This window comes from Balaenoptera musculus, chromosome 6 (genome assembly GCF_009873245.2).
Source record: "Balaenoptera musculus isolate JJ_BM4_2016_0621 chromosome 6, mBalMus1.pri.v3, whole genome shotgun sequence".
In the NCBI taxonomy this organism is placed as follows: Eukaryota; Metazoa; Chordata; class Mammalia; order Artiodactyla; family Balaenopteridae; genus Balaenoptera; species Balaenoptera musculus.
Genome location: NC_045790.1, coordinates 108,831,887 through 108,858,510, shown reverse-complemented (window position 1 = coordinate 108,858,510; position 26,624 = coordinate 108,831,887). Strand labels below are relative to the sequence as shown.

Genomic DNA, 26,624 nt, shown 5'->3' with positions numbered 1-26,624 from the left:
GGCGGCGCCCATTGGAAGGACCACATTTGGGAGCGGGACCGTAAGGCACTTCCGTCCGGGTTCAGCTCTTCCGCGAGCCCGGGACGCGGGCTTTAGGCATGGGGTTAGCCGGCCTGGCGCGGCTGCATGGGCTCTTCGCCGCCTACAAGCCCCCCGGGCTAAAGTGGAAGCATCTGCGCGATACCGTGGAGCTGCAGCTTTTGAAAGGTGAGTGCCTCGAGCGAGACCCACGATCCCGCTCCCATTTTCCCGGGAGGCCATCTCCGCTTCTGATCCTTGCTGCAAAATAAAGTCATGTGACCTAGTCGTCTGGGCAGAGCGGTTTCCTAATCGACTGTTCTATACACTCCTCGCCTTCCCCTGTGTTCAAATGGGTAAACAGACTCAGTATTGTCCGTTGTCATAAGTAGTTAGTAAGTAGTAAAGTCAGGATTTGAACCCAAGTCTGTTTCTTAACTTCTGCTTTCAGAAGCAGAGTACTCTAAAACCTCTAAAACCCCTTGGACAGAAGCAGTCAGTGAGTTTACAGTATAACAACAATAACAAGTATGATGTGTTGAGGACCTACTCTGTACTAGGCGCTGTGTGGGCCTTCATCTGTCTTCTACATCTCCATATTTACCTGTCCCTCCACCCCCCACCCCCGGTGTTCAGACAGAATCGACAAGATGTTCTTTACCTGTGTGTGCTCAGGTCTCAATGCTGGGAAGCGTCCTGCCTCTGAACATCGTGTTCGCTTCCTGCTGGGCCCCGTGGAAGGCAGTGAAGAGAAGGAGCTGACCCTCACAGCCACCAGTGTGCCCACCTTCATCGACCATCCGCTGGGTAAAGCACATTCAGGAAGGGGCCTGGGTGTCACTTCCCAGGAAATCCCTGCCCAGTGTCAGTGTCCTAGCCAGAGCTCAGACTCCTTCTGTCCCAAGCCAGTGTAGGGCCACAGTGGGAATGAAGTATTGGACCAGGGATTGGCAAAATTTCCTGGAAAGGGCCAGATAGTCAATATTTTAGGCTTTTCAGGCTCATCTCTGCCATTGTAGTGCGGAAGCAGCAGCTGTAGACGGTATGTAGAGCAATGAGCCTGACTGTGTTCCAATAAAACTTTACTGGTGGATGCTGATATTTGAATTTCATATAATTTCATATGTCATGAAAATTATCCTCTTGATTTTTTTGAACCATTGAAAATGTAAAAACCATTTTAATTTGTGGGCCATAAAAAAAAAACAGGCTTGAGGATTTGACTTGTGGACTATAGTTTGTTGACCTCTTTATTATTCTGGGACTCCAGGTAGGAATTGAGACCCTCAGGTAGAAGTCATAAGGAGGGAGTTTTGGGCTCCTGTGAAAGAGTGATCTTTTTTTTTTTTTAATTTATTTTATTGAAGTACAGTTGATTTACAGTGTTGTGTTAATTTTTGCTGTACAGCAAAGTGATTCAGTTATACATATATGTACCTTCTTTTTCATATTTTTTTGCATTATGGTTTATCACAGGATATTGAATATAGTTCCCTGTGCTATACGGTAGAACCTTGTTGTTTACCCATTCTGTATATAATAGCTTGCATCTGCTAATCCCGAGCTCCCAATCCATCCCTCCCCCACTCCCCCTCACCCTCAGCAACCACAAGTCTGTTCTCTATGTCTGTGAAGAGTGACTTTCTATAGTCAACAAAGCTGCCCAACAGTGAAACTAGTTCTGACAATGAGCCCCTGTCATTAGACATGATTAAAGCATGTGTTGGGGAGGCTCTATAGGAGGGCTAAGGAGCTTGACCAGGAACCTCTAAAACCCCTTGGAGAGAAGTAATCAGTGAGTTTACCGTATAACAACAATAACAAGTCTGATGTGTTGAGGACCTACTCTGTACGGGGTACTGTGTTAAGCTTTTCCCAAATACTACCCCACTGAATCCTGTGAGGTGGGTCCTAGTTCCATTTCACAAATGAGGAATCTGATGCTCAGTGTTGACTAATGTTAAGTCCTGTAGCCTGGATTCAGTAGGCTCTTAACCACCCCATACTGGTCTCCGAGGTTCCTCTTGATCTACGGAAGTGTAAAAGCATCTAACTCATTGCTGCATTCATTCTTTTTTTCTTTTTTTCCAGCTTTCTTGAGGTATAGCTGATATACAAAAAAACTGTACATACTTAATGTATACTAATTTGATGGGTCATTCATTCTTTTGGGAAATGGGTTATTTCCCAAGCAGTCAGTGAGTTCTGGGCTCTGGGGGCAGAACTGTGAACACACAGACCCAGGCCCTGCCTTAAGGAGCTCACAGCCTCGATTTTCTCCCTGGGAGAGTGGCCAGGACTCTCCTTCTACAGGAGCTGGATAGGGAACCCCCCAGTCCTGATTCCAGTGTTCTGCCCAGTCCACTCAAAGCGTCTCACGGGGGGAATGGTGATGGACGGACTTCACAGGCCTCCTGGGTTGCCCTTTCTCTGGGACCAGGAAACTGAAGAAGTGGTTTTGGGCCCCAAATTCCATGGTGAGGAAGCCTGAAAGTCCAGCCTGATGCTGGTTTGGGCTCCATGAGGCTCCATTCTAGGAATGAGGTCACCATGCAGCCCAAAGCCATGCTGGAGGCTGGATTCTTTGAGGAAAAGGACCTCGTTTGTTTCTTTCCAGTATGTGGACCAGCATTCACCAGCCTGAAGATTGGCATCGGGCACCGACTGGATGCCCAGGCGTCTGGGGTGCTTGGTAGGTGGTGTGGTGAGCCTGGGGTGCAATGATAGAGGCTTGGGAGAGGATCGGGGAGCTACCAGGAGCCCAGCCCATTTCTAACCTGACAGCCATTTCCCACTACTGCCTTGCTCCCCTGATTCCTGTCAAGTCTGATCCTCTGGAGAGGTGACTGGTGGGAAGGGGGAAGTCGTGATCGCCCACGTTTATCAAGTGATTCCTGCCTGTGATGTGTGGTTTGAAACTCTTTGTGCACATGCATTCACCATAATAACCTTATTTGGTAGATACCGTATGATTTTAGGAAGAAAGTAAGGCTCCAGGAGCATAGATAACTCATCCTGGGTCATGTGGCTAGTGAATGTCCCTGGACCAGAGAGGGAAAACCGTCATCGCTTGCATGGGGTAGCCAAGTGTGTGACCCTGGCCCCACTGGCTGGGCTCTGGATGTTGCTGGAGCTGGACACACAAAGCCCTGAGTCATGAGCCATCTGTGTCCCCAGGGTCAGGCGGTGGCCACGTCCTCCATACACAACAGTCACAGCAACTTGTCTTGCTTCCTGGGACACAGGCAGGCGGATGTGATCTCATGCCCCCCTCCCTCCAGGAGTGAATGGGTGGTCATTCTTTCCTTCAGCCAGAGGGAGACACAGACCGGGGGAAAGGCAGGGAGTGGCCACAATGCCCCCATTTATTTGCCGGCTTCTTCCTTCGTGTGCATTGCCTCGATCATCACAACACCCACAGGGATCAGACAGTATTTTTATCCCCATTTTACTGATGGGGAGCCTGAGACCCAAGGAGGTTAAAGGACACGCTTAGAGCCACCCCAGATGTGAATGTAGGTCTGTGTGACTGGGCCAGTGGTCTCTTACTTCTGAGTGCATCAGGACCCCAGGGAGCTTGCCAAGGATCCCTAGGCCCCCTCCCCAACACTAGTCAGAGTCAGTATATATGGGTGGGTCCCGGAAATCTGCATTTTCATATATGCACAGAGGAGCTCACTTGTTCCCTGTAGAAGAAGCTCTTCTTGCCCCCTTGCTGGCTTCCACAGCTTTGGAAGTGGGAGTATTCTGCTGGAGGGGGTGAGGGTTGGAGGACCCAGGGGAACAGGAAGAGGGAGCCAGGTGTGAGATCAGGCTGGGTGCCTTTCAGTGCTCGGCGTGGGACGTGGACGAAGTCTCCTCACCGATATGTACAACGCTCACCTCACCAAGGTACGGGGCTGGGGACAGCCTGCTTATCCCTTGGCCCTTTCCCTGGGGGTCCCTGGTACGATTCTGAAGCAGAGATGATTCCGTGGGGAATACCCAGGCCATCAGCAAGCATTTTTTTTCAGGTCATGTACCAAGGGAGACTGTAACATCATAATGACAGCTGGCATTATCACATGCTGGCTACTCTGTGCTGAGCACTGTATGCGGAATCCCTTGTGGATGCCTTACAGCGTCGCCGTAAAATGGGATCTATTGTTAACCCATTTTACAGATGAGAGAATGAGGCTCAGGAGACGACGCTTGCTCGGGGTCACACCGACTTTAAGGGGCAGAGCTGGGATTTGAACCTGGTTTTGTCTGACACCGTCTTGGTGTCAGGAAGCTTGCATCCATGCTGGGCTGTGGGGTCTGGCATCACGATCATGTGCAGAGACGCCACATTAGAAGGCCCTTGTTTTTAGTGGTTAAGAGCACAGATTCTGCAGCCAAGTTTTCACTTCAAAACTCAGATTGTACCACTCTGCCAGTTCTGTCTCCTTGGGTGGATTACTTAACATCTGTGTGCCTCCGTTTCCTCATCTTTGAAATGGGAGTGGTTGTAGTACCTCCTCTGTACGGTTGCTTTGAATGTTTAATCAGTGACCATATGTAATGTGCTCAGCACAGCCCCTGGCATGTGGTGGATGGTCAGTCGATGTCACTGTTGTCGTCCTCTATCATCGTCATTGCTGTTATTTGACGCAGAGGCAGATAGCTGCGCAGATCGTATTTGGAGGGGAGAGAGAAGCTGACAGAGCATCCTGGGAGGGGCCTGGCATTCTGAGTTGTCAGGTTGGGCAGAAGTGGAGAGGTGTGGAGGCCCGGGGTGGTTGCAGGGTGGCTCGGGGCACCCCTTGCAGGCTGCTGATGCTTGCTGTCATAGGAGAGGAAGTCGGGTGTCCTTCCCCAGGGGCAGCTGTGAGCACCTGACCTCCCTGAGGAGAGACCTGAGGGCCCCCCAGCCTCAGTCTAGCACCTCGGGGGCCTGAGCTGCTGGGCCACACCTCCCTCCTTGGCATGGCGGCTTAGAGCCGAGAGGCTGATCATACCTCCCCCTCCCTGTCCTCGCAGGATTACACAGTACACGGCCTCCTGGGCAAAGCCACAGACGACTTCTGTGAGGACGGGCGGCTGGTGGAGAAGACGACGTATGGTGAGAGCCCATGGGAGCCCAGGGCGGGCGGGAGGGGCGGTCGCGGCTGCCTCTTCATTTGCTTCCTTTGATTCCTCACCCTGACGTGGGCCGTGAGGGCCCCCGCTCAGTTATTCTCAGACACACCAAGCCGGGGCTGGCTGTTGACGTGGACCTGTGATTCTGACTTTCAGGAATGCCCTGTGCTCCCCTGTGCTCTGCTTAAATGGTTTCAATGTACTGTCAGAAAAGTAATCAACTAATGATTAGTGATTATTTAATATCTGTCTCCCCACCAGAATGTCAACCATGAGAGCAGGAACTATGTAGTTCCACTCCTGTGGTCACACACAACACAGCGCCTGGGACATGGGAGGTGCTGTATTGATGGATGGATGGATGGATGGATGGATGGATGGATAGATGGGTGGGTGAATGGATGGATGGATGGGTGGGTGGGTGGATGCATGGGTGGGTGGATGGATGGCTTATTCTTCATTTCTCACTCTCCCCATGTTCTGAGACGTCCTATATGATCTGTTGCATTTGCTTATTTGACGTTTTTTGAGCACCAACCACGTGCCAGGCACTGGGGGCGGGGGTCAGGGGCATATGATGAATCAGATGGGGTCCCCAATCTTAGGCCTCACAGTCTAGCAGGGAGAGCAGACACACACCTCTGCATCTCCTGGAGAAGATTAAAAACGTGGCGAAGCAGTGCTGTCTATATATTTGTACTTGTATGTGTGTGTCAACATCCAAAAAATGTCTAAAGACAACTACCAAGTTGACACTTCTGAGAGGGAGGAAGCCAGAATTTGGAGGAGGGGAGATGTTTGTTGGTGTTGATCTAAATTTTTTTTTTTTTTAAAGAAGAGGAGCAAGTGTTATTTTTTATTATTATTATTAATTAATTAATTATTATTATTATTTTTTATGGCTGTGTTGGGTCTTCGTTTCTGTGCAAGGGCTTTCTCTAGTTGTGGCGAGCGGGGGCCACTCTTCATCGCAGTGCGCGGGCCTCTCACTATCGCGGCCTCTCTTGTTGCGGAGCACAGGCTCCAGACGCGCAGGCTCAGTAGTTGTGGCTCACGGGCCTAGTTGCTCCGCGGCATGTGGGATCCTCCCAGACCAGGGCTCAAACCCGTGTCCCCTGCATTGGCAGGCAGATTCTCAACCACTGCGCCACCAGGGAAGCCCCCTAAATTTTTTGAAGAAGATTCTTGTATCAATTGTATAATTAAAAATAGGACTTCCCTGGTTGTGCAGTGGTTAAGAATCCGCCTGCTAATGCAGGGGACACGGGTTCAAGCCCCGGTTGGCGGGGCCTGGGTCCCCCCAAAATAATAATAATAATAACGTAAACACTAAAGAAAACTAAGTGCTGGGAAAGAGACCCAGGTGCAGAGTGGCAGGAGCCAGAAGGAAGAAGCCACGTGCTCCAGGAGGGGCTTCCTGGAGCAGGCGGCATTTGAGCTGGGCTATAAATGAGCGGGGAGGAGGCTGCAGCAGGCGCCTCCAGATAAGACAAGGGCATGAATGAGACCAGACAGGAGGGATGAGAGGCCCAGGCCCTTCCCAGCTGGCCAGGCCTTAGTCACCACACCTGCTCCCAGGGCTCTGGCCTGTGGAGTCAGAAGTTGGTGGCTGCCCCAGCTGGCCTGCAGGCTCGGCCTCCCTGCAGTCTGTGGGCATCCCCAGGCTTTGCTGCTGCCTGCTCCACAGTCACTTGGTTGGACCAGCAGGCAGAGCCACTCCCACTTCTTGCCACCCATTTCTGCATTTGGACAGATGGCACCCTCCCTCCTGGTATCCCTGGCCTGAAAAACCCCAGACTGGGGCTCAGGGGACCTGGCTTACAGTATGGGGCAAGGGGCTTCCCTGGTGGTGCAGTGGTTGAGAATCCTCCTGCCAATGCAGGGGACACAGGTTCGATCCTTGGTCCGGGAAGATCCCACATGCCGCAGAGCAACTAAGCCCGTGTGCCACAACTACTGAGCCTGTGCTCTAGAGCCCGTGAGCCACAACTAGTGAAGCCCGCGCACCTAGAGCCTGTGCTCTGCAGCAAGAGAAGCCACCGCAATGAGAAGCCTGCACACTGCAACAAAGAGTAGCCCCCACTCAGCGCAACTAGAGAAAGCCTGCATGCAGCAACAAAGACCCAGCACAGCCAAAAATAAATAAATAAATAGAATAAATTTATATATAAAAAGAAAAAGAATATGGGGCAAATCACATTACATCTTTGGAGCCTCATTTCCAGAAGAAGGTGTTCTTAACTTGGGGTGTGTGAGCCCCTTGAAAATGTCCTCAAAATGTTGAGTTCATGTGAATCTTTCTGAGAAGCGGGTCCAGAGCTTTCATAAGATTCTCAAAGGACTCTCAACCCCCTAAATGGGAACCCTGGGACCAGAGGATGCTCTGGGACCCCATCTAGGTTCCAAGGACAGGGCTGGTCTATGGGAAGGGAATTTGCCAGTTTGCCTCCTCAGTGGGCACCTGTGTGCTGACCATCCCCTGGCTTTTCCAGACCACGTGACCAGAGAGAAGCTGGAGCGAATCCTGGCCCGGATCCAAGGTTCCCATCAGAAGGCTCTGGTGATGTAAGTGAGGCCCAACCCACACCTCCCTGAAAGGGGACCCTCAAGGAAGTGCTGTAAGGGCAAGAAGTTGCCCCCAGGGCTCCCTGTAGGCTCCGCCCACTCTGGGGCAAATTCCAAAACCAGACACAAGCACCCATTCCTTTCACAGCCTGCAGAAGTGTTTCTTTGTGCTGGGTCTTGGGCCAGCCCCTGGGGAGACCAAGGGGAACAAGAGACCCCAGCTGGCCTCCTAGGGAGGATATGAGCTAAGGGAGAGGAGAGCTAGGGGTCCCGCACCATCGCGGCACAGAACCAGGGGGCGGAAGCGGTCAACACAGGTGTGACCGTTGAAGCCAGGGAGGGTGTGAGAGGGGGTCAGAGCCTGCAGTTAGGGATGGGAGGGGACACAGGAAGCCTGCTGCAAAGGCGGCTAGAGGGGCAGGGAGGGTGGGAAGCGGGTGCAGAGCTTCAGGAAAGGCATGGATGGGGCAGGGAGGGTGGGAAGCGGGTGCAGAGCTTCAGGAAAGGCATGGATGGGGCAGGGAGGGTGGGAAGCGGGTGCAGAGCTTCAGGAAAGGCATGGATGGGGCAGGGAGGGTGGGAAGCGGGTGCAGAGCTTCAGGAAAGGCATGGATGGGGCAGGGAAGGTGGGAAGCGGGTGCAGAGCTTCAGGAAAGGCATGGATGGGGCAGGGAAGGTGGGAAGCGGGTGCAGAGCTTCAGGAAAGGCATGGATGGGGCAGGGAGGGTGGGAAGCGGGTGCAGAGCTTCAGGAAAGGCATGGATGGGGCAGGGAGGGTGGGAAGCGGGTGCAGAGCTTCAGGAAAGGCATGGATGGGGCAGGGAGGGTGGGAAGCGGGTGCAGAGCTTCAGGAAAGGCATGGATGGGGCAGGGAGGGTGGGAAGCGGGTGCAGAGCTTCAGGAAAGGCATGGATGGGGCAGGGAAGGTGGGAAGCGGGTGCAGAGCTTCAGGAAAGGCATGGATGGGGCAGGGAAGGTGGGAAGCGGGTGCAGAGCTTCAGGAAAGGCATGGATGGGGCAGGGAGGGTGGGAAGCGGGTGCAGAGCTTCAGGAAAGGCATGGATGGGGCAGGGAGGGTGGGAAGCGGGTGCAGAGCTTCAGGAAAGGCATGGATGGGGCAGGGAGGGTGGGAAGCGGGTGCAGAGCTTCAGGAAAGGCATGGATGGGGCAGGGAGGGTGGGAAGCGGGTGCAGAGCTTCAGGAAAGGCATGGATGGGGCAGGGAAGGTGGGAAGCGGGTGCAGAGCTTCAGGAAAGGCATGGATGGGGCAGGGAGGGTGGGAAGCGGGTGCAGAGCTTCAGGAAAGGCATGGATGGGGCAGGGAGGGTGGGAAGCGAGTGCAGAGCTTCAGGAAAGGCATGGATGGGGCAGGGAAGGTGGGAAGCGGGTGCAGAGCTTCAGGAAAGGCATGGATGGGGCAGGGAAGGTGGAAAGCGGGTGCAGAGCTTCAGGAAAGGCATGAATGGGGCAGGGAAGGTGGAAAGCGGGTGCAGAGCTTCAGGAAAGGCATGGATGGGGCAGGGCCAGGGGTAGGCAGTCAGCTGCCCACTCTGGGCCCTCCTGATCCCCAGGTACTCCAACGTTGACCTGCAGACCCAGGAGGCCTATGAGATGGCCGTGAGCGGCGTGATGCGGCCCACGAACAAGTCCCCGATGCTGATGACTGGCATCCGATGCCTCCAGTTTGCGCCTCCAGAGTTCCTCTTAGGTAAGTTGCCGCAGGAAGTTGGGGGCAGTGCCACGGGGCTCCTGGGTTTGGGGAGTCACTGTGGAAGGCCCTTGCAGAGGCCAGCACGTGTGAGCCCTAAGCTCTGCTGGCCAAGGCACCGGGGGCCGACTTCCTTCCTAGCCTAAGGCTGGACTTGGCTGATCACACAGCACACAGAACGACTGCTCTCCTATCTCCTGCCAAGTCCCCCTTTGAAGCCAGACCTTAACAAGCAGAGATTATATTTAGGGGCTCGTTTCCAGAGCCGGCCAGTGTTTCAAGTCATCGTGTGGCATCAGACACCACTCTCCCCTCCTGGATCCCACCCAACTCCGCAACCCCACCACCACTTCTTTGTTTGTTTATCGTATTAACGAGGGCTCCTTGCTCCTTTTCTTTTTTTTTTTAACAGCTTTATTGCAGTATAATTGCTTTACAATGGTGTGTTAGTTTCTGCTTTATAACAAAGTGAATCAGCTGTACATATACATATATCCCCGTATCTCCTCCCTCTTGTGTCTCCCTCCCACCCTCCCTATCCCACCCCTCTAGGTGGTCACAAAGCACTGAGCTGATCTCCCTGTGCTATCTTGCTCCCTTTCTTGAGTGCTGACCAAGACTCTCGCAATGCTAAGTGCCTTAGAGAAATTATCTCTTAGATTCCTCACAACCACTCATTTTACAGATGAGCAAACCAAACCTTAGAGCAGCACTTTGCGAACTTTAACTCGCCCACAATCACCTGGGTGGGGTTCTTCTTCTTCTTTTTTTTTCCCCCTGGCCATGCCACATGGCTTGCGGGATCTTAGTTCCCTTACCAGGGATTGACCCCAGGCCCCGGCAGTAAAAGCGCTGAGTCCTAACCGGTGGACCGCCAGAGAATTCCCAACCTGGGATTCTTCTTAAAAGGCAAATTCTAGGAATTCCCTGGTGGTCCAGTGGTTAGGACTCGGTGCTTTCACTGCAGGGGGCCACGGGTTCAATCCCTGGTTGGGGAATTAAGATCCCGCAAGCTGCGAGACCAAAAAAAGGCAAATTATGACTCAGCAGGTCTGGGTGGGGCCTGAGATTCTGCATGTCTAACAAACTTTCAGGACCGACCCTGGGCTACACTTTGAAGAACAAAGCCCTAGAGAAGTCAGGTGTCTTGCTAAGGTTATTACACAGCCAGGAGGTCTCAAGGGGTGTGGATCTAGATCAGCGGACACCAGAGGCCATGCTTCTGACCACCGCCTCTGTTGTGTGTCCCTCGCAGAGGTGCAGTGCATGCATGAGACGCAGAAGCAGCTGCGAAGGCTGGTGCACGAAATCGGCCTGGAACTGAAGAGCACCGCTGTCTGCACCCAGGTGCGGCGTACACGCGATGGTTTCTTCACCCTGGACGATGCCCTCCTAAGGACACAGTGGGACCTACCCAGCATCCAGGACGCCATCCAGTCCGCAGCACCCCGAGTGGCAGCAGAGCTGGAGAAGAACTTGGGGCCGGGGCTGGGCACACAGCAGCCCTCCAGTCCAGGCTGGCCCTGGGACTCCGAGGAGCCAAGCTCTGCCTTGGGGCTGGAGAGCCGTGCGGGGCATTGAAAGGCCAGGCAGCTGGTGGAGCAGTGGGTGTATAAAGATAAGAATTGTTCATGAGCCAGAACTGATGACTGTGCAGAACGTGGGGGGGCGGGGGGCGGGACCTTTTTAACACGTGACAGAAAACCCTGAAGCTGTAACAGAAAAGATCAACAGGGACTTCCCTGGTGGTCCAGTGGTTAGGACTTGGTGCTTTCGCTGCCGGGGCCCCGGGTTCAATCCCTGGTCAGGGAACTAAGATCCTGCAAGCTGCCTGGCACGGCCAAAAAAAAAAAAAACATCAACAGACTTGGCCTAGTTAAAAAGAAAAAACTTCTGTACAGAGGAAAAGATGCTAAACGAATGACAGACTGATAAAAATATTTGTTATATATTTAAGAACTAATATCTATAATATATAAAGAGCTCTTATAAGACAAGAAAATGGGTCAAATGACATGAATTGTGTGTTTATACAGCAAAAGAAATCCAAATGGCCAGTAAACCTGAAATGATGCTCAACCTCTCTAATAATGAAAGACATTCAGATGAAAATGAGATGACTTTGCCTTGCCTTTCAAATAAATTAAGAAAAGATAACACCCAGTATTGGGGAGGATGTGAGAAGATGGGCAATCTGTACTGTTGGTAGGAATATACAACTGTGTAACCTTTTAGGAGTAATTTGGTAGTATGTATCAACATTTAAAATATTCCTGCCCTGGGGAATTCCCTGGTGGTCCAGTGGTTAGAATTCAGCACTTTCACTGCGTGGCCCGGGTTCAATCCCTGGTCAGGGAACTAAGATCCCGCAAGCCTCACAGCGTGGCCAAAGTAGAATAGAGTAAAATAAAATAAAATACTCCTGCCCTAACCAGCAAGGACCTACTGTATAGCACAGGGAACTATACTCAATAATTTTAATAACCTATAAGGGAAAATAATCCAAAAAAGAATATATATAACTGAATCACCTTGCTGTACACCTGAAACTAACACCACATTGTAAATCAACTATAACAAACCAACAAACAAATACTCCTGCCCTATGACTTAGCAGGTACAGTTTCAGGAATCTGTCTTCTGGAGTAGGTTGCAGAATGTTTTAGGTACATAGGTGTTCATGGCTGCACTGTAATAGTAGCCAACAGGAAATGTAGGGACTTCCCTGGTGGTCCAGTGGCTAAGACGCCATGCTCCCAGTGCACGGGGCCCAGATTTGATCCCTGGTCGGGGAACTAGATACCACATGCCACAACTAAGAGTTTGCGTGCCACAGCTAAGAAGATCTGGCACGTGGCAATGAAGATCCCGAGTGCTGCAACTAAGATCTGGCGCAGCCAAATAAATAAATATTTAAAAAAAAAACAGGAAATGTGATTACCATCCATCAGTAAGGGACTGGTTAAATAAATATGGCATGTGCAGGGTCAAAAGTCTCTATTCTTGGGACTTCCCTGGTGGTCCAGTGGTAAAGAATCTACCTTCCAACGCAGGGGACGCGGGTTCAATCCCTGGTCGGGGAGCTAAGATTCCCACATGCTGTGGGGCAGCTAAGCCAGCGCGCCACAGCTAGAGAGCCTGCGTGCCACAAACCACAGAGCCCACACGCTCTGGAGCCCGTACGCCACAACTAGAGAGAAACCCGAGAAGACCGTGCACCGTAACGAAAAGATCTCTCATCCCTCAACAAAGATCCCGTGTGCCACAACTAAGACCCGACACAGCCAAAAAAAAAAAAAAAAAAAGGAAAATAAATAAATATTTTTTTAAAAGTCTCATTCTCTTGGTTTTGGACACCTTGGCCTCATGTGTCTTTTTTTTTTTTTTTTTTTTGGCTGCATGGCACGCGGGATCCTACTTCCCTGACCAGGGATCAAACCCGCACGCTCTGCAGTGGGAGCGCGGAGTCTTAACCACTGGACCGCCAGGGAAATTCCTTGGCATGTTTGTCTTTTAACCTCTTTCCATGTGGGTATTTCCCACTCAGAACACCTGGGCTAGAAGGAGCGAGTTCGCCTCTGGCCAGGGCTCTGATTTGTGCCCTGAAGGGGAGCACTGCCTGTCTCTTGTCCCTGCTGTCACCCTGGGAGAGGGGGCCCAGCCACTGAGGCTCCCTCACCTTCACTCGGGCAGCCCGCAGCTTGGAGCAGTGCCGAGCTGATGAGGCCTCAAAAGCTCAGCCCCCTCACGCGGAACAGAACAATGATTTCACCCACCTCATGAGGTTGTTGTGAGGACAAACGAAGTCATGGGCAGGTGCTTGTCATGTAAGAACTGCTCTCTACAGTATGTAGAGCTGTACCCTTGCTGTGGCTACTTTCTCCTGAACGGTGCCACCCAAGAGGGTGGTCACAGATAGGGTCAGAGGCCTTCTCTCTGTCACCTCTTGTTTCTCTGGCATAAAAATGAGTTGGGAGCTGGGTCAGTACTGCCTCAGCTAGAAGATCAAGGTCAACAACAACAGCAATAAGTCATGCTGCAAGTATGTACTCTTGATAGGATGTGATGAAAATGGCCCTTCACCTCTAGTCTTCCTCCCAACACCCCATAACCCCAGTATAATCCTGGGAAGTACATCAGACAAATGCCAGTAGCGGGGCCTCCTACAAAATACCTGAGCCGTCCTCAGAACGGTCAAGGTCATCAGAAGCAGTGAAGTCTTAGAAACCACCATAGTCAAGGGGAGCCTGAAGAGACTTGACAACTGAATGTACTGTGGGATCCTGGAACAGAAACAAAGGACTATAGGTAAAAACAAAGGAAATCGAAAGAATCTCTGGACACTAGTTAAGAATATATCAGTATTGGTTCATTAATTGTAACAAATGTATCACACTAATCTGTTAATAATACGATAATATGGGAAACTTGGTGCTGAGTATGTGAGAATTCTCTGTACTGTCATCTCAATTTTTCTGCAAACTACTCTAAAAAGACAGTCTACTGGGGAAAAGAAAAAAGATCACCTGGAGAGATCTTTGAGAATCCAGTTTCTAGCCCCAACCCTCGGATTCTGACTCAGTAAGTCTGGAGTGGGGCCCAGAAATCTGCATTTCAGCAAGTCCCCAAGGAATCTGATACCAGGGCTTTAAAAAACTGGGCCCTCCAGAGGCCAATTAGGTGTTGTCATTCCCTTAGGGTCTTTTTTTTGTTTGTTTAAGATTTAATTTTTTAAAAATTTATTCTTGGCTGCGTTTGGGTCTTTGTTGCTGCACGTGGGCTTTCTCTAGTTGTGGTGAGCGGGGGCTACTCTTGTGGAACGCGGGCTTCTCATTGCGGTGGCTTCTCATTGCGGAGCATGGGCTCTAGGCGTGTGGGCTTCAGTAGTTGTGGCACGCTGGCTCAGTAGTTATGGCTCTCGGGGTCTAGAGCGCAGGATCAGTAGTTGTGGCACACGGGCTTAGTTGCTCTGCGGCATGTGGGATCTTCCTGGGCCAGGGGTCAAACCCATGTCCCCTGCATTGGCAGGTGGATTCTCATCCACTGTGCCACCAGGGAAGTCCCCCTTCTGGTCTTCAAGAACAACTCTGATGGCTATTTGAGAGGCCATTTAAGAAGAGCAAACAACCATGAGTGGTGAGGCATGGTGCATTAGTTTACTAGTGCTGCCCTAACAAAGTGCCTCAAACTGAGTGGCTTATACAATGGAAATTTATTGACTCACAGCTCTGGAGCCTAGAAGTCTGAGGCTGTGAGAGAGAATCTGTTCCATGCCTCTCCTGGCTTCTCTGGTGCTTTGCCAGCAGTCTTTGGCATTCCTTGGCTTATAGAAGCATCACCCCAATCTCTGCATTCATGTTCACATGGCATTCTCCCTGTGTGCATGCCTGTGTCCAAGTTTCCCTCTTTTATAAGGACACGAGTCAGATTGGGGACCCACCCTATTCAATATTACTTCATCTTGACTAATTATAACTGCAGTGACCATAAATACATCCAAATAAGGTCACATTCCGCGGTACTAGGGATTAAGACTTTGACATGAGAATTTGTCAGGGACATGGCTCAACCCATAACAGATGGTTAAACATTCACCTGGGCTGCCCAGTGCTCCTCGGAGCACTACTGTCCTGTAGCCAGAAAACTCCCCCGAGTTCGGGCAGGCCGCTTCCTCCCCTCCACTACCTCTGCTACGACCGCAGCGTTGGCCTCTCCACACCTGCTGCAGGTTGACCGGGGCACATGTGATGCTGTGGTTGATAAATGCTCCCGCATGAACCCCTCCATGGGAGCGTTAGGGGCTCACAGCTTTCTGCACTTCCAGCCCGTGGAAGCGGGGAGGGTGTAGGACCCCAGAGGGTCTAGAGGGTGGCTACCCGGGTCAAGGAATCTAGCTGTCCCCTCCAGGTCCTCTGCAAGCAGCTCCTCTTCCATTGTCCAAATAAGAACTTAAACTTTTTATTTGATTGCACTGTATGTAAGAAGTATATCTGAATTTCATTCTGCAATCTACAAAGTTTGGGTTGGTCTTCGATTATAAAGCTAAGTTTCAGGAGTCCATTGAGAGATGGGCTTTGTCTACTTCACTCACCTGAGCCCTGCCATGGGTTTCTAGGACAGGATGTGTCTTAGCGTTCTTCAGAGAAACAGAACCAGTAGGATGTGTATGATACAGATTTATTTTAAGGAATTGGTTCATGTGATTGTAGAGATTGGCAGGTCCAAGATCTGCCAATTTTGGGTAGGGCAATCTGCTGGGTAGGGCAGCTGGCTGAAGACCCAGGGAAGAGGTGATATTGCAGCTCGAGTCCCAGGACAGTCTTTTTTTTTTTTTAATTAATTAACTCATTTATTTATTATTGGCTGCGTTGGGTCTTCATTGCTGTGCGCGGGCTTTCTCTAGTTGTGGTGAGCGGGGGCTACTTTTCGTTGCGGTGCATGGGCTTCTCGTTGCGGTGGCTTCTCTTGTTGTGGAGCATGGGCTCTAGGCGTGTGGGCTTCAGTAGTTGTGGCGCACAGGCTTAGTTGCTCCGCAGCATGTGGGATCTTCCCAGACCAGGGCTCGAACCTATATCCCCTGCATTGGCAGGCGGATTCTTAACCACTGCACCACAAGGGAAGTCCCTCAGGACAGTCTTGAGACAGAATTTCCTCTTCCTTCCTGGACCTCTGGGCTTTTTCCTCTGAAGGCCTTCAACTGATTGATGAGGCCTACCTGCACTGTGGAAGGGTAATCTGGTAAATCTACTGATTTAAATGCTAATCTCATCTTGAAAATACCTTCACAGCAACATCTAGACTGGTGTTTGACCAAATATCTGAGTGACTACTGTGGCTCAGCCAACTTGACACATAAACTTAGTCCCCACAGGATGTATCTCTCTTTTTCATTTAGGAACATGACACCTGCTCCCCATGCTAACTGAAATGGTCCAAGGGGTGCTGTGGGATTGACCACTGGGTTTGAATCCCAGCCCTTCCCTTTCCTCAGGATGCAAACTGGACAAGTGACTTCATGTTGGACACTTCTTACTTGAGTCTTAGTTTCCTTACCTGTCAGATGGAAGTGGTGACCAATAGAGCCTGTCTCATACAGGGACCAGACAAGCCCAAGGTCACAGGGCAAAGGCTTACAGAGAGCTTGCTCTGTGCCAGGCCCTGAGCTAAGAGTGGTTAACATACCTGATCTCATTTAATCCTCAAATGGGCCTAGAGTTTAGGCACTATGACTATCCCTGTTTTACAGATGAGGAAACTGAGGCATGAAGAGGGCAAATGACAAGCCAAAGGACACCTAACAAGGGAGTCCAGAGCCAGGGTTCACATCTATGCTGTCCAGAGTCAGCATTCCTAACCACTACACCATCCGGCCTCTCTGCTGCAGCTATTGCTGCTTTTGTGGTGGTGGTTTACGAACCTAGTCCCGGACCTGGCACATAGTAGGTGCTTAGTAAATATTTGTTGAAGGAACCAAATACCTATTGTGATATTGGGATGTAATAAGAAATATACTTTTTGGTCTTTGTACCCAGCTCCCAGTCAGAGCTCCTAAAATCCTTGTAATTTCCTAAGTGATAAAGGTAAAAAGCATCTTTTGTTGTATATTTTGTCCCCAGTTCCTGACAGAGCTCCAGAAGGGGAAAGGAGCAAGCGTCTTTTGTTATTCATAACAAGCCCCTTTCAACCACACCTGCCTACTTAATAGAAGCTCCATAAAAAACCTAAAGGATGGGATTTGGAGAGCTTCTGGGTTAGCAAACACATCTAGGTGCTGGGAGGGTGGTACACCCAGAGAGGGCGTGGAAGCCCAGCACCCCTTCCCACATACCTTGTCCTCTGCACCTTCACCATTTCGCTGTTCTTGAGTTGTATCCTTTATAATAAGCTGGCGAATGTAAGTAAGTGTTTCTCTGAGTTCTGTGTGCTATTCAAGCAAATTATCAAACTTGAGGAGGGGGTCATGAGAACTCCCGATTTATAGCCAGTCTGTCAGCAATGTTCCAGGTGACAACCTGTGACGTGTGATCAGCGTCCGAAATGGAGGCAGTCTTGTGGGACTGAGCCCTTGACCTGCATGGTGTGTGTGAATTCCAGGCAGTTAGTGTCAGAACTGAGTTAAACTGTAGGTCACCCAGTCCTGTCCACCAAAAATTAGAGAATTGCTTGGTGTGGAAAACCCTACACATCTGGTGTCAGAAGTACTGTGTACAGAAAGGAAACAGGAGTTTTTCTTTTTACTTGTATATGTGTTCAGTATATACATGTTGAATGAATAAATAACCCAAGTGGTTAATTTTTTAACGGTGGAATTACAATATATACAGTTATCACAACTGGCTTCTTTCATTTAACAGTAGAGTGTGGCCCTTTCTTCCTGTCTGTCCATCAGGTATTCAGGAGTGTTCTTTCCTCCAGACCCCCTGGGGGTGCCCAGAGACACAGGCTGTCTCGGAGGAAGGGCCTGACCTCTGTCCCTCCTTGGGCTGTTCCTTCCCATTGTGCAAATTGTGCCTCCAGGATGGGGTGGCTTTCCCAAAGGCCTGGGTTTCAGCCAGTTTATTCAACATTTACTCAACAAATATTCACTTAGTGCCCACTATTTGCCAGATCCTGGTGTAGGCATCAGGAGTACATCAGTAAACAAGACAGCCCAAATACCACGTGGGGAAAGGGAAGTTGGCAATGTTAACGAGGGCTGCCTGAGAAACAGTCATTTGAATAAAGAGCTGAAGGAGGTGAAGCACTGAGCCAGGAAATTATCTGGAGGTAGAAGACTTTGAAGCCAAGGGAACAGCCAGTGCAGTTCAAAAGGTATCCAATGTATTAGGGGACAATAATGGCCCATGTGGAGATGTGGTGTCCACTGATACACTTGACTGCCTGTCAGTGAGAATCATCTTGAGGCCTTCACACCTGAGGTGAGTGTCCCACATTCTCAGAAACTGTGGCCTTGGATCCTTTGTATCAGAATCGCCCTGAGTCAGCAACCACTGTGTGGCCAGGACCCTGGACAGAAGATCTGAACCTCGGTTTCGTTATCTATGTGTTTTTTTGTTTTTTTAAATTAATTTATCTTTTATTTATTTATTTTTGGCTGTGTTGGGTCTTCGTTGCTGTGCGCAGACTTCCTCTAGTTGCAGCAAGTGGGGGCTACTCTTCGTTGCGGTGCGCAGGCTTCTCATTGTGGTGGCTTCTCTTGTTGCGGAGCACGGGCTCTAGGCACGCGGGCTTCAGCAGTTGTGGCTCATGGGCTCTAGAGCGCAGGCTCAGTAGTTGTGGCACACGGGCTTAGTTGTTCTGCAGCATGTGGGATCTTCCTGGACCAGGGGTCAAACCCATGTCCCCTGCATTGGCAGGCAGATTCTTAACCACTGCGCCACCAGGGAAGTCCTATGTGTTTTATTTAACCTCACAGGGTTAAGAGCCGGCATGAACAGTGTTTGTTCCTTCAAAGGGACCCCAACTCTGAGGGCCTTTCCTCTGGCATTTACACCAGTGACTTCTACAGAAGGTAAGAAGTGGCTGGTCACACTGTTTTTCTTAAAGGCCGGACTGATGCCATCATTGTAAATTGTTTCCAGGGCCCAGGGCCCAGCCCAGGGCCTGGGTGGGTTTGGCAGTCTGCAGGCCAGGTGACCTGAAGGGACAATGATGATACTGATATTAATAATAGCAGCTATCACTTACTGAGGGCTTCTGATGTGTGGTCTCTGTGCTAAGATCTTTACATGCACTATCTCACCTAGTATGGAAGTTATGATGATTATCTCCACTTTATGGGTGAGGAAAGCTGCTAGGGAGGGAGGGACATCCTGTCTAGCAGAGCATCTGTGTCTCAATAGGACCCTGCCTCCACACCCCCATTTCCGAGCAGGTAGTTGCTCAAGACGTCAGTTTAACCTGCATGCCTCCTGCATCTCTATATTGTATTCCACGCAAATGGAAATCAAAAGAAAGCCGAAGTAGCAATACTTATATCAGACAAAATAGACTTTAAAATAAAGACTGTTACAAGAGACAAAGAAGGACACCACATAATGATCAAGGGATCAATCCAAGAAGAAGATATAACAATTGTAAATAAGTATGCACCCAACATACGAACACCTCAATATGTAAGGCAAATATTAACAGACATAAAAGGAGAAATCAACAGTAACAGGATAATAGTAGGGGAACTTAACACCCCACTTACATCAATGGACAGATCATCGAGACAGAAAATCAATAAGGAAACACAGGCCTTAAATAACACATTAGACCAAATAGACTTAATTGATATATATAGAGGAGTCCATCCAAAAGCAGCAGAATATACATTCTTTTCGAGTACACATGAAACATTCTCCAGGATAGATCACATGCTAGGCCACAAAACAAGCCTCAGCAAATTTAAGAAAATTGAAATCATATCAAGTATCTTTTCTGACCATACTGGCATGAGACTAGAAATAAACTATAAGAAAAAAACTGCAAAAAACAAAAACACGTGGAGGCTAAACAATATTCTACTAAACAACCAATGGATCACTGAAGAAATCAAAGAGGAAATAAAAAAAAATACCTAAAGACAAATGAAAATAAAAACACAATGATCCGAAACCTATGGGACACAGGGAAAGTAGTCCTAAGAGGGAAGTTTATAGTGATACAAGCTTACCTCAGGAAACAAGAAAAATCTCAAATAAACAACCTAACCTTACACCTAGAGGAACTAGAGAAAGAAGAACAAGCAGAACACAAAGTTAGTAGAAGGAGAGAAATCATAAAGATCAGAGCAGAAATAAAAGAAATAGAGACTAAAATAAAAAATAGAACAGATCAATAAAACTAAAAGCTGGTTCTTTGAAAAAATAAACAAAATTGACAAACCTTTAGCCAGCCTCATCCAGAGCCCCTGCTCTTAATCTCTTTTTAACCATGACCTCCCTATCTTGACCTTGGCCCAATTTAGGCCCAACCCAACTCTACCCTTGGTGTGTCTCAATTTTCCTATTGAGACCTAGGAACCAGGGGAGATATGCATGATTCAATCCCATCTAAGAGGTGTGGCCCTGTTAGATAGGAAGGATATGGAAATACATATTTTTGCAAGTAGAAAGTACAGGATATAATCAAGCAATAATTGGATCAGCTGGATCCAATTCAATGGTGAGGAAACCTGGGTGGGGCAGAGGGTGTTTGCAAATCTCCATTAGTTGGAAATATTAGGTAACTGGACCCAGGATACATGGGCCATCCCACCACCCCATTCGGATTTCTTATTGGCAAAGAGATTATAAAAGAGGACTCATTGTGGTCTATCATGATCTTGGGATTTCAGGGAGCAGAGGAACCCTGAGTCATGGCCAAAATATTCAGTCAATATGCAGCCCCAGTCTGCCAGGAAAACCACCCCAAATCCCTTGTTTTCCTTAGTAGATGTCTTCAACCCTAACAAGGAGAGTACTTAACAACAATTGTTAAATTGTACCAAGTGTATAAGCAACATGAGATTTGGAAACTGAGCTTTAAAATTTAAGTTAAACTATTGAGTTTCTTTTTTTAAAATAATTTTATTTATTTATTTATTTTTGGCTGCATTGGGTCTTCGTCGTTGGGTCTTCGTTGCTGCACATGGGCTTTCTCTAGTGGCAGCGAGCGGGGGCTACTCTTCATTGCGGTGCGTGAGCTTCTTATTGTGGTGGCTTCTCTTTTGCAGAGCTTGGGTTCTAGGCGTGCGGGCTTCAGTAGTTGTGGCTCGCGGGCTCTAGAGCGCAGGCTCAGTAGTTGTGGCACATGGGCTTAGTTGCTCCGCGGCATGTGGGTTCTTCCCGGAGCAGGGATCGAACCCATGTCCCCTGCATTGGCAGGCGGATTCTTATCCACTGCACCACCAGGGAAGTCCCTTGAGTTTCTTATTTTAAGAAATAGACTGTTTTTGAAGACAAAGAACGTGCAAAATAGTCCTTACTGTGCACAGAGTGGGCTCTCAAGAACATCAACTTCATTGACAAACCCACTGGCCTCCACACTGGCCAGTCACCTGCTGGGGTAACATAGGGTGGCCCAGGGAGGAGGGGTGCAACCCCAGGCTTTGGTGGTGGAAGGGCCTGCGTGTGAACCCCAACTTGCCCTGTTTACCGACTGGGTGATTTGATCTCTGTGAGACCAGTCTACCTATCTGTCAAATGGGGATGAAAATGACACCCACATTCCCCAACTCAGCCCTCCCCCAGGTATTAATTGCGTTCTTCTGTGGGCCAGCCATTGCTCTGGCATGGGGAACTTGGTGTGGAAGTGATGCTGAAAGCTCGGCCTCTGTGCACCGGTGCCAAATTGAATCTTGGAGACACAGTTTTGGGTGAAGTAGAAAAGAATATCTTTACTGCTTTGCCAGGCAAACGGGGACACAGCAGGCTTGTGCCCCTCAAAACTGCGTGTCCCAACCTGGGAGGATTTGGTGAGGAGTTTTATATCAGTGGTTCAAGGGTGGAGTTGCTAATAAGGGTGTGTGCAGGGCCTGCACTCCTTTAATCTGGCCTCAGATAGTCTCCTGATGAGCATCTCTGGTTCCTTTAATATGGCTTAGGTGGTCTCCTCCCTTGTCTCTGCATCCCCTCCCTTCCCTGATTAGCAGCTGTTCACATCTGCTCTTTGGAACTCAGGGAAGGTCATGGAGGCTGGAGTCTATTCCCTACAAACAAGAAACAGGGGACACAGAAAGGCTTCTGTGCCCAGGAGCCCCTCAGGGTCCTGCTCAGTTTCAGAAGGACAGATAAGGTCCTTGGTCTCATGGAGTGTACATTGTAGGAGGAGCAGGCAAGAAAATAATGGGAGAGACTATCCTTTGGAAGGAAATCAAACAGGGTGAGTGAAGTGGAGACAGGGGAGCTACTTTAGGCCAGGCATCCAGGAGGGCCTCTCTGAGGTGGTGACATATAAGCTGGGACCTGGAGGCCAGAGGAGCAACTGCTGCAGACATCTGGGGGCAGAGCTTTCTAGACAGAGGAACACAGATACTAAGCCCTAAGTGGGCAAAGGGGAGAAGGCTGAGGATGGAGAAGGGGGGAGGGCAGATACTCCGTGAGGCCGTGGGGCCCCAGTGAGGAGTTGGACCCTGGTTTTGAAACCACACAACTCAGATTGGGACTTGAACCCACGTGCCAGGACTCGAACCCAGCCAGAATGCAGATTGGGACTTGAAGCAATAGTCTTTTAATTGAGATCACACACCTGGAATACTATTGATACTTTCAAGTTCACTGTTTTTGGCACCTAGTTCTAGACAAGTGCATGCAGCTGCCTAACCACTGCTACCACAATCAGGATACAGTCAGGTCCATCACCCCCAAAAGTCCCTCATGCTACCCCGTTTGCCGTTGACCCCTCCCCCCCCCAGCCCCTGGCAACGTCTGTTGTTCCTATCATTTTTCATTTCCAGAATTTCATATGAATGGAATGAGACAGTATGTAAACTTTTGAGACTGGCTTCTTTCAGCCTCGTGCATCTGAGACTCATCCACGTTGGATACCTCAGTAGTTCATTCCTTTTTGATCCTGTGTAGCATTCCACTGCATGGATATACCACACTTTATCCTTTTACTAGTTGAAGAGCTTCTTGGCTGTATTTAGAGACTGTGAATAAAGCTGGATAGCGCTTTCTTCTTTGATATATATTGTTCCTCCTAGTTTCACTGAGAATATCAAAGCAATTGGAAGAAGACTTGCATAAGCTCCCTCTACCGCATCCTGGTCCATAAAATCTGTAACTAAGGATAAACTTGGGGCTGCTACCCACGGCCAAGCCTCCACTTGTACATGAGATCCCACCTTCTTTCCTGACCCAAGGTCATTACCCCAGCAATTCTCTCCTCTCTTTTGCTTCATCAATTTCCTCCTTTTTATTTGATCATTTCCACCACAATACAAACATGCTATTTAATCTCCTATCTTAAAAGCAAACAAACAGAAAACAGCATGGCAGGTCCTCAAAAAATTAAACATAGAATTACCATACGATGCAGCGATTCCACTTCTGGGTATATACCCAAAGGAAATGAAAGGAGACTCAAACAGATGTTTGTGTACCCATGTTCAGAGCAGCATTATTCACAGTAGCCAAAAGGTGGAAATAATCCAAGTGTCCATCAATAGATGAATGGATGAGCAAAATATGGTCTATCGGGGCTTCCCTGGTGGCGCAGTGGTTGAGAATCTGCCTGCCAATGCAGGGGACACGGGTTCGAGCCCTGGTCTGGGAAGATCCCACATGCCGCGGAGCGACTAAGCCCGTGAGCCACAATTGCTGAGCCTGCGCGTCTGGAGCCTGTGCTCCGCAACGGGAGAGGCCACGATAGTGAGAGGCCTGCGCACCGCGATGAAGAGTGGCCCCCACTTGCCGCAACTAGAGAAAGCCCTCGCACAGAAACGAAGACCCAACACAGCCATAAATAAATAAATAAATAAATAAAATTAAAAAAAAAAAAAAAAAAAAATATGGTCTATCCACACAACAGAATATTATTCAAATACTAAAAAGGAAGGAGTTCCTGACACCTACTACAACATGGTTGAACGTTAAAGACATTATGCTAAGTGAAATAAGCCAGACACAGGAAGACAAATACTGTGTGATTCCATTTATATGAGGTACTTAGAGTAGTCAAATTCACTGGGACGGAAAATAGAATGGTGGTCACCAGGGGCTGGGGAGTGGGGAGTTAATGTTTAACGTGTACAGAATTTCAGTTTTGCAAGGCAGAAAGAGATATAGAGATAGATAGTGGTGATGGTTGCACAACAATGTAAATGTACTTAATGCCACCAAATTGTACACTTAATGATGCTTAAAATGGTAAATTTTATGTGTATTTTATGTATATTTTACCCTGAAAAAAGCTCCAAACAGAAAAACAAGCATACTCTTTCTTGACCTTCCATCTCTCACCAGTTACTGCATTTCTCTGCCTCCTTTAAAAGTAAAACTCCGGGCTTCCCTGGTTGCACAGTGGTTGAGAATCCATCTGCCAATGCAGGGGACACAGGTTCAAGTCCTGGTCCGGGAAGGTCCCACGTGCTGTGGAGCAGCTGAGCCTGTGTGCCACTACTACTGAGACTGCGCTCTAGAGCCCGCAAGCCACAACTACTGAGCCCACGTGCTGCAACTACTGAAGCCCACGTGCCTAGAGCCCATGCTCCGAGAGGCTACCACAGTGAGAAGCCCACGCACCGCAACAAAGAGTGGCCCCCACTCTCTGCAACTAGAGAAAGTCCGCGCGCAGCAACAAAGACCCAACGCAGCCAAAATTAAATAAATAAATAAATTTATTTTTTAAAAAAAGAGTAAAGCTCCTGGAAAGATTGTCTCTAGTCGCTGCCCCCAGTTCTCACCACATGCTCCCTGGAACCCACTCTAATCAGACATTCACTCTCCACTGCTTTTCAGAAACCGCTCTTGCCAAGATCAAGGACGACCTCCTCCTCTTTAAATCCAGCGGCTCCTTCTCAGCAGGGTCTGCCACAGCCAGTCACTGCCTCCTCCTGGAACAGTCTCCTTCTTCCTCCCTGGCTCCTTCTCAGCCTCTTTGCTGGAGCCCCTCCTCCCCTGCTCTCCTCCACGGTGCCCACAAGCTCCAGGCAGCTCTTCTCTCGGCCCCACACCCGCTCCTTGAGGATGTCAGTCTGAAATCACATGGCTTGAATCCCATCAATCTGTCATGCTGCTGGTGCCCACATTTATGTTACCTCTCACCGGACCTTTCCCATGAACTCCATTCCTAAATATTTGTTCTTTAACATTTCCACTTCCATGTTGAGCCGGCATCTCAAACCTAACAGATCCCCAGACTGACTCCTTATCTTCCCCTGCACCCTGCTCTGCCCCAGAATTCCTCACTCCAGTAACTCACAGTTCCACCCTTCCACTCGCTTAGGCCAAAATCCTAAAAGCCCCCTTTTCCTCACACCCCATATTTAACCCATCAGCAAATCCTGCTGGCTCTACTGTCAAAATACTGTTGTTTCCAGAATCTGACCCCTTCCTTCCCCCCTCCCTCCCTCCCTCCCTCCCTCCCTTTCTTTAGTTCCCCATCTGGGATCGAACCCGTGCTCCCTGCAGTGGAAGCGTGGAGTCTCAACCACTGGACCGCCAGGGAAGTCCCAGAATCTGACCATTCACCTCCGTCCACCCTTCTACCCCCTCATTTTGCTGTACACCTGAAATATTGTAAATCAACTATACTTCAGTTAAAAAAATGCTATTTATAAAATTTAAAAAAATATATGTATTCGGCAGGGAGGGGAGGGAGGCCCAAATTTTATGAGCTTCGGGTCCCAACCCTTTTTGGCTTCGTGGCATGCAGGATCTTAGTTCCCCAACCAGGGATCAAACCCGTGCCCCCTGCCGTGGAAGCATGGAGTCTTAACCACTGGACCGCCAGGGAAGTCCCTGGGTCCCAACCCTTTTTCATAAGTGCCAGCACTTACCACCATCTGAAGAATGATTTATTTTTTATTTGCTTTATTGTCTGTCTCCCCCACCTTAGATGAATGAATATCAATACCCAGATAACCACAGTTTTCAAGGTAATGAATTTTCTCTTCTTACATTCCCCAGCTCACTCCCACCACCCCACCCTATTGCACCAAGAATGTTAGCTCATTAAGGCTCCACTTTGAGCTGTAAGGACCTTGCATTCCCAGGGGAGCCAGGAATATGCTTAGAACACACAAATATATCATCATAACAATGAGCTGACATTTGCCTATTTCATTATAGTCATTAATCCAGCTTTTATATCTATGATCATTTGTGAAGTGGCCACTGCAGGTATTATTTTACCTACTTTATAGATGAAGAAACTGAGGTCTGGGGAGGTCCAGCCACCACCAGCCCAGCCTCCTGCATCTGTCTATACATGGCATGGCCTGCTGAGCTTTAGCTCTGTTTGGCCACAGAATAAAAACAAACAAAACCCCATTCCCACCACCGTATCACCATCTGATTTCTTCTGCAATATCCAGTCAGACCCTGACTAACCCCCTCCTCCGAGCACTTCAGCAGGAGGCGTGGGACTCATCTGGAGGTGGGCTGGGTAACCAGAGGGACAGACATTAGTTACTCCAAGAAGTTTCCCTCTTGGTGAGACTTGGATCGGGATGCTGTCGGGGCAGTGGACGTTGACTAAGAGAGACAAGCATCAGGTGGGTGGCCGGGTGTGATGGGTGAGGTGGTGGGCTGTCCCGGGGCCT

The 26,624-nt window shown here is 49.3% G+C and overlaps 1 protein-coding gene across 2 annotated transcripts; it reads left to right on the top strand.

The window, feature by feature from the left end:
• Nucleotides 1–4: 4 nt before the first annotated feature.
• TRUB2 (TruB pseudouridine synthase family member 2) lies at nt 5–25,169 on the top strand. Of its 2 annotated transcripts, none has more exons than XM_036855320.1 (8): nt 5–207; nt 694–825; nt 2,636–2,710; nt 3,848–3,909; nt 5,020–5,101; nt 7,611–7,683; nt 9,255–9,391; nt 24,820–25,169. In XM_036855320.1, the coding sequence occupies exons 1-8, from the start codon at nt 99–101 to the stop codon at nt 25,152–25,154; spliced, it is 1,005 nt and encodes a 334-aa protein (XP_036711215.1). In that variant the 5' UTR covers nt 5–98; the 3' UTR covers nt 25,155–25,169. The 2 variants fall into 2 exon arrangements, with proteins under 2 accessions (XP_036711215.1, XP_036711216.1); XM_036855321.1 differs by lacking the exon at nt 24,820–25,169 and adding an exon at nt 10,647–11,021 and having other exon boundaries at nt 29–207.
• The last annotated feature ends 1,455 nt before the right edge of the window (nt 25,170–26,624 follow it).

Bases quoted from the DNA above. Each gene is read 5' to 3' on its own strand.
- TRUB2 (XM_036855320.1), top strand. From the start codon at position 99: ATGGGGTTAGCCGGCCTGGCGCGGCTGCATGGGCTCTTCGCCGCCTAC. The intron at 208-693 runs GTGAGTGCCTCG...GTGTGTGCTCAG, and splicing joins GGAGCTGCAGCTTTTGAAAG to GTCTCAATGCTGGGAAGCGT. The intron at 3,910-5,019 runs GTACGGGGCTGG...CTGTCCTCGCAG, and splicing joins ACAACGCTCACCTCACCAAG to GATTACACAGTACACGGCCT.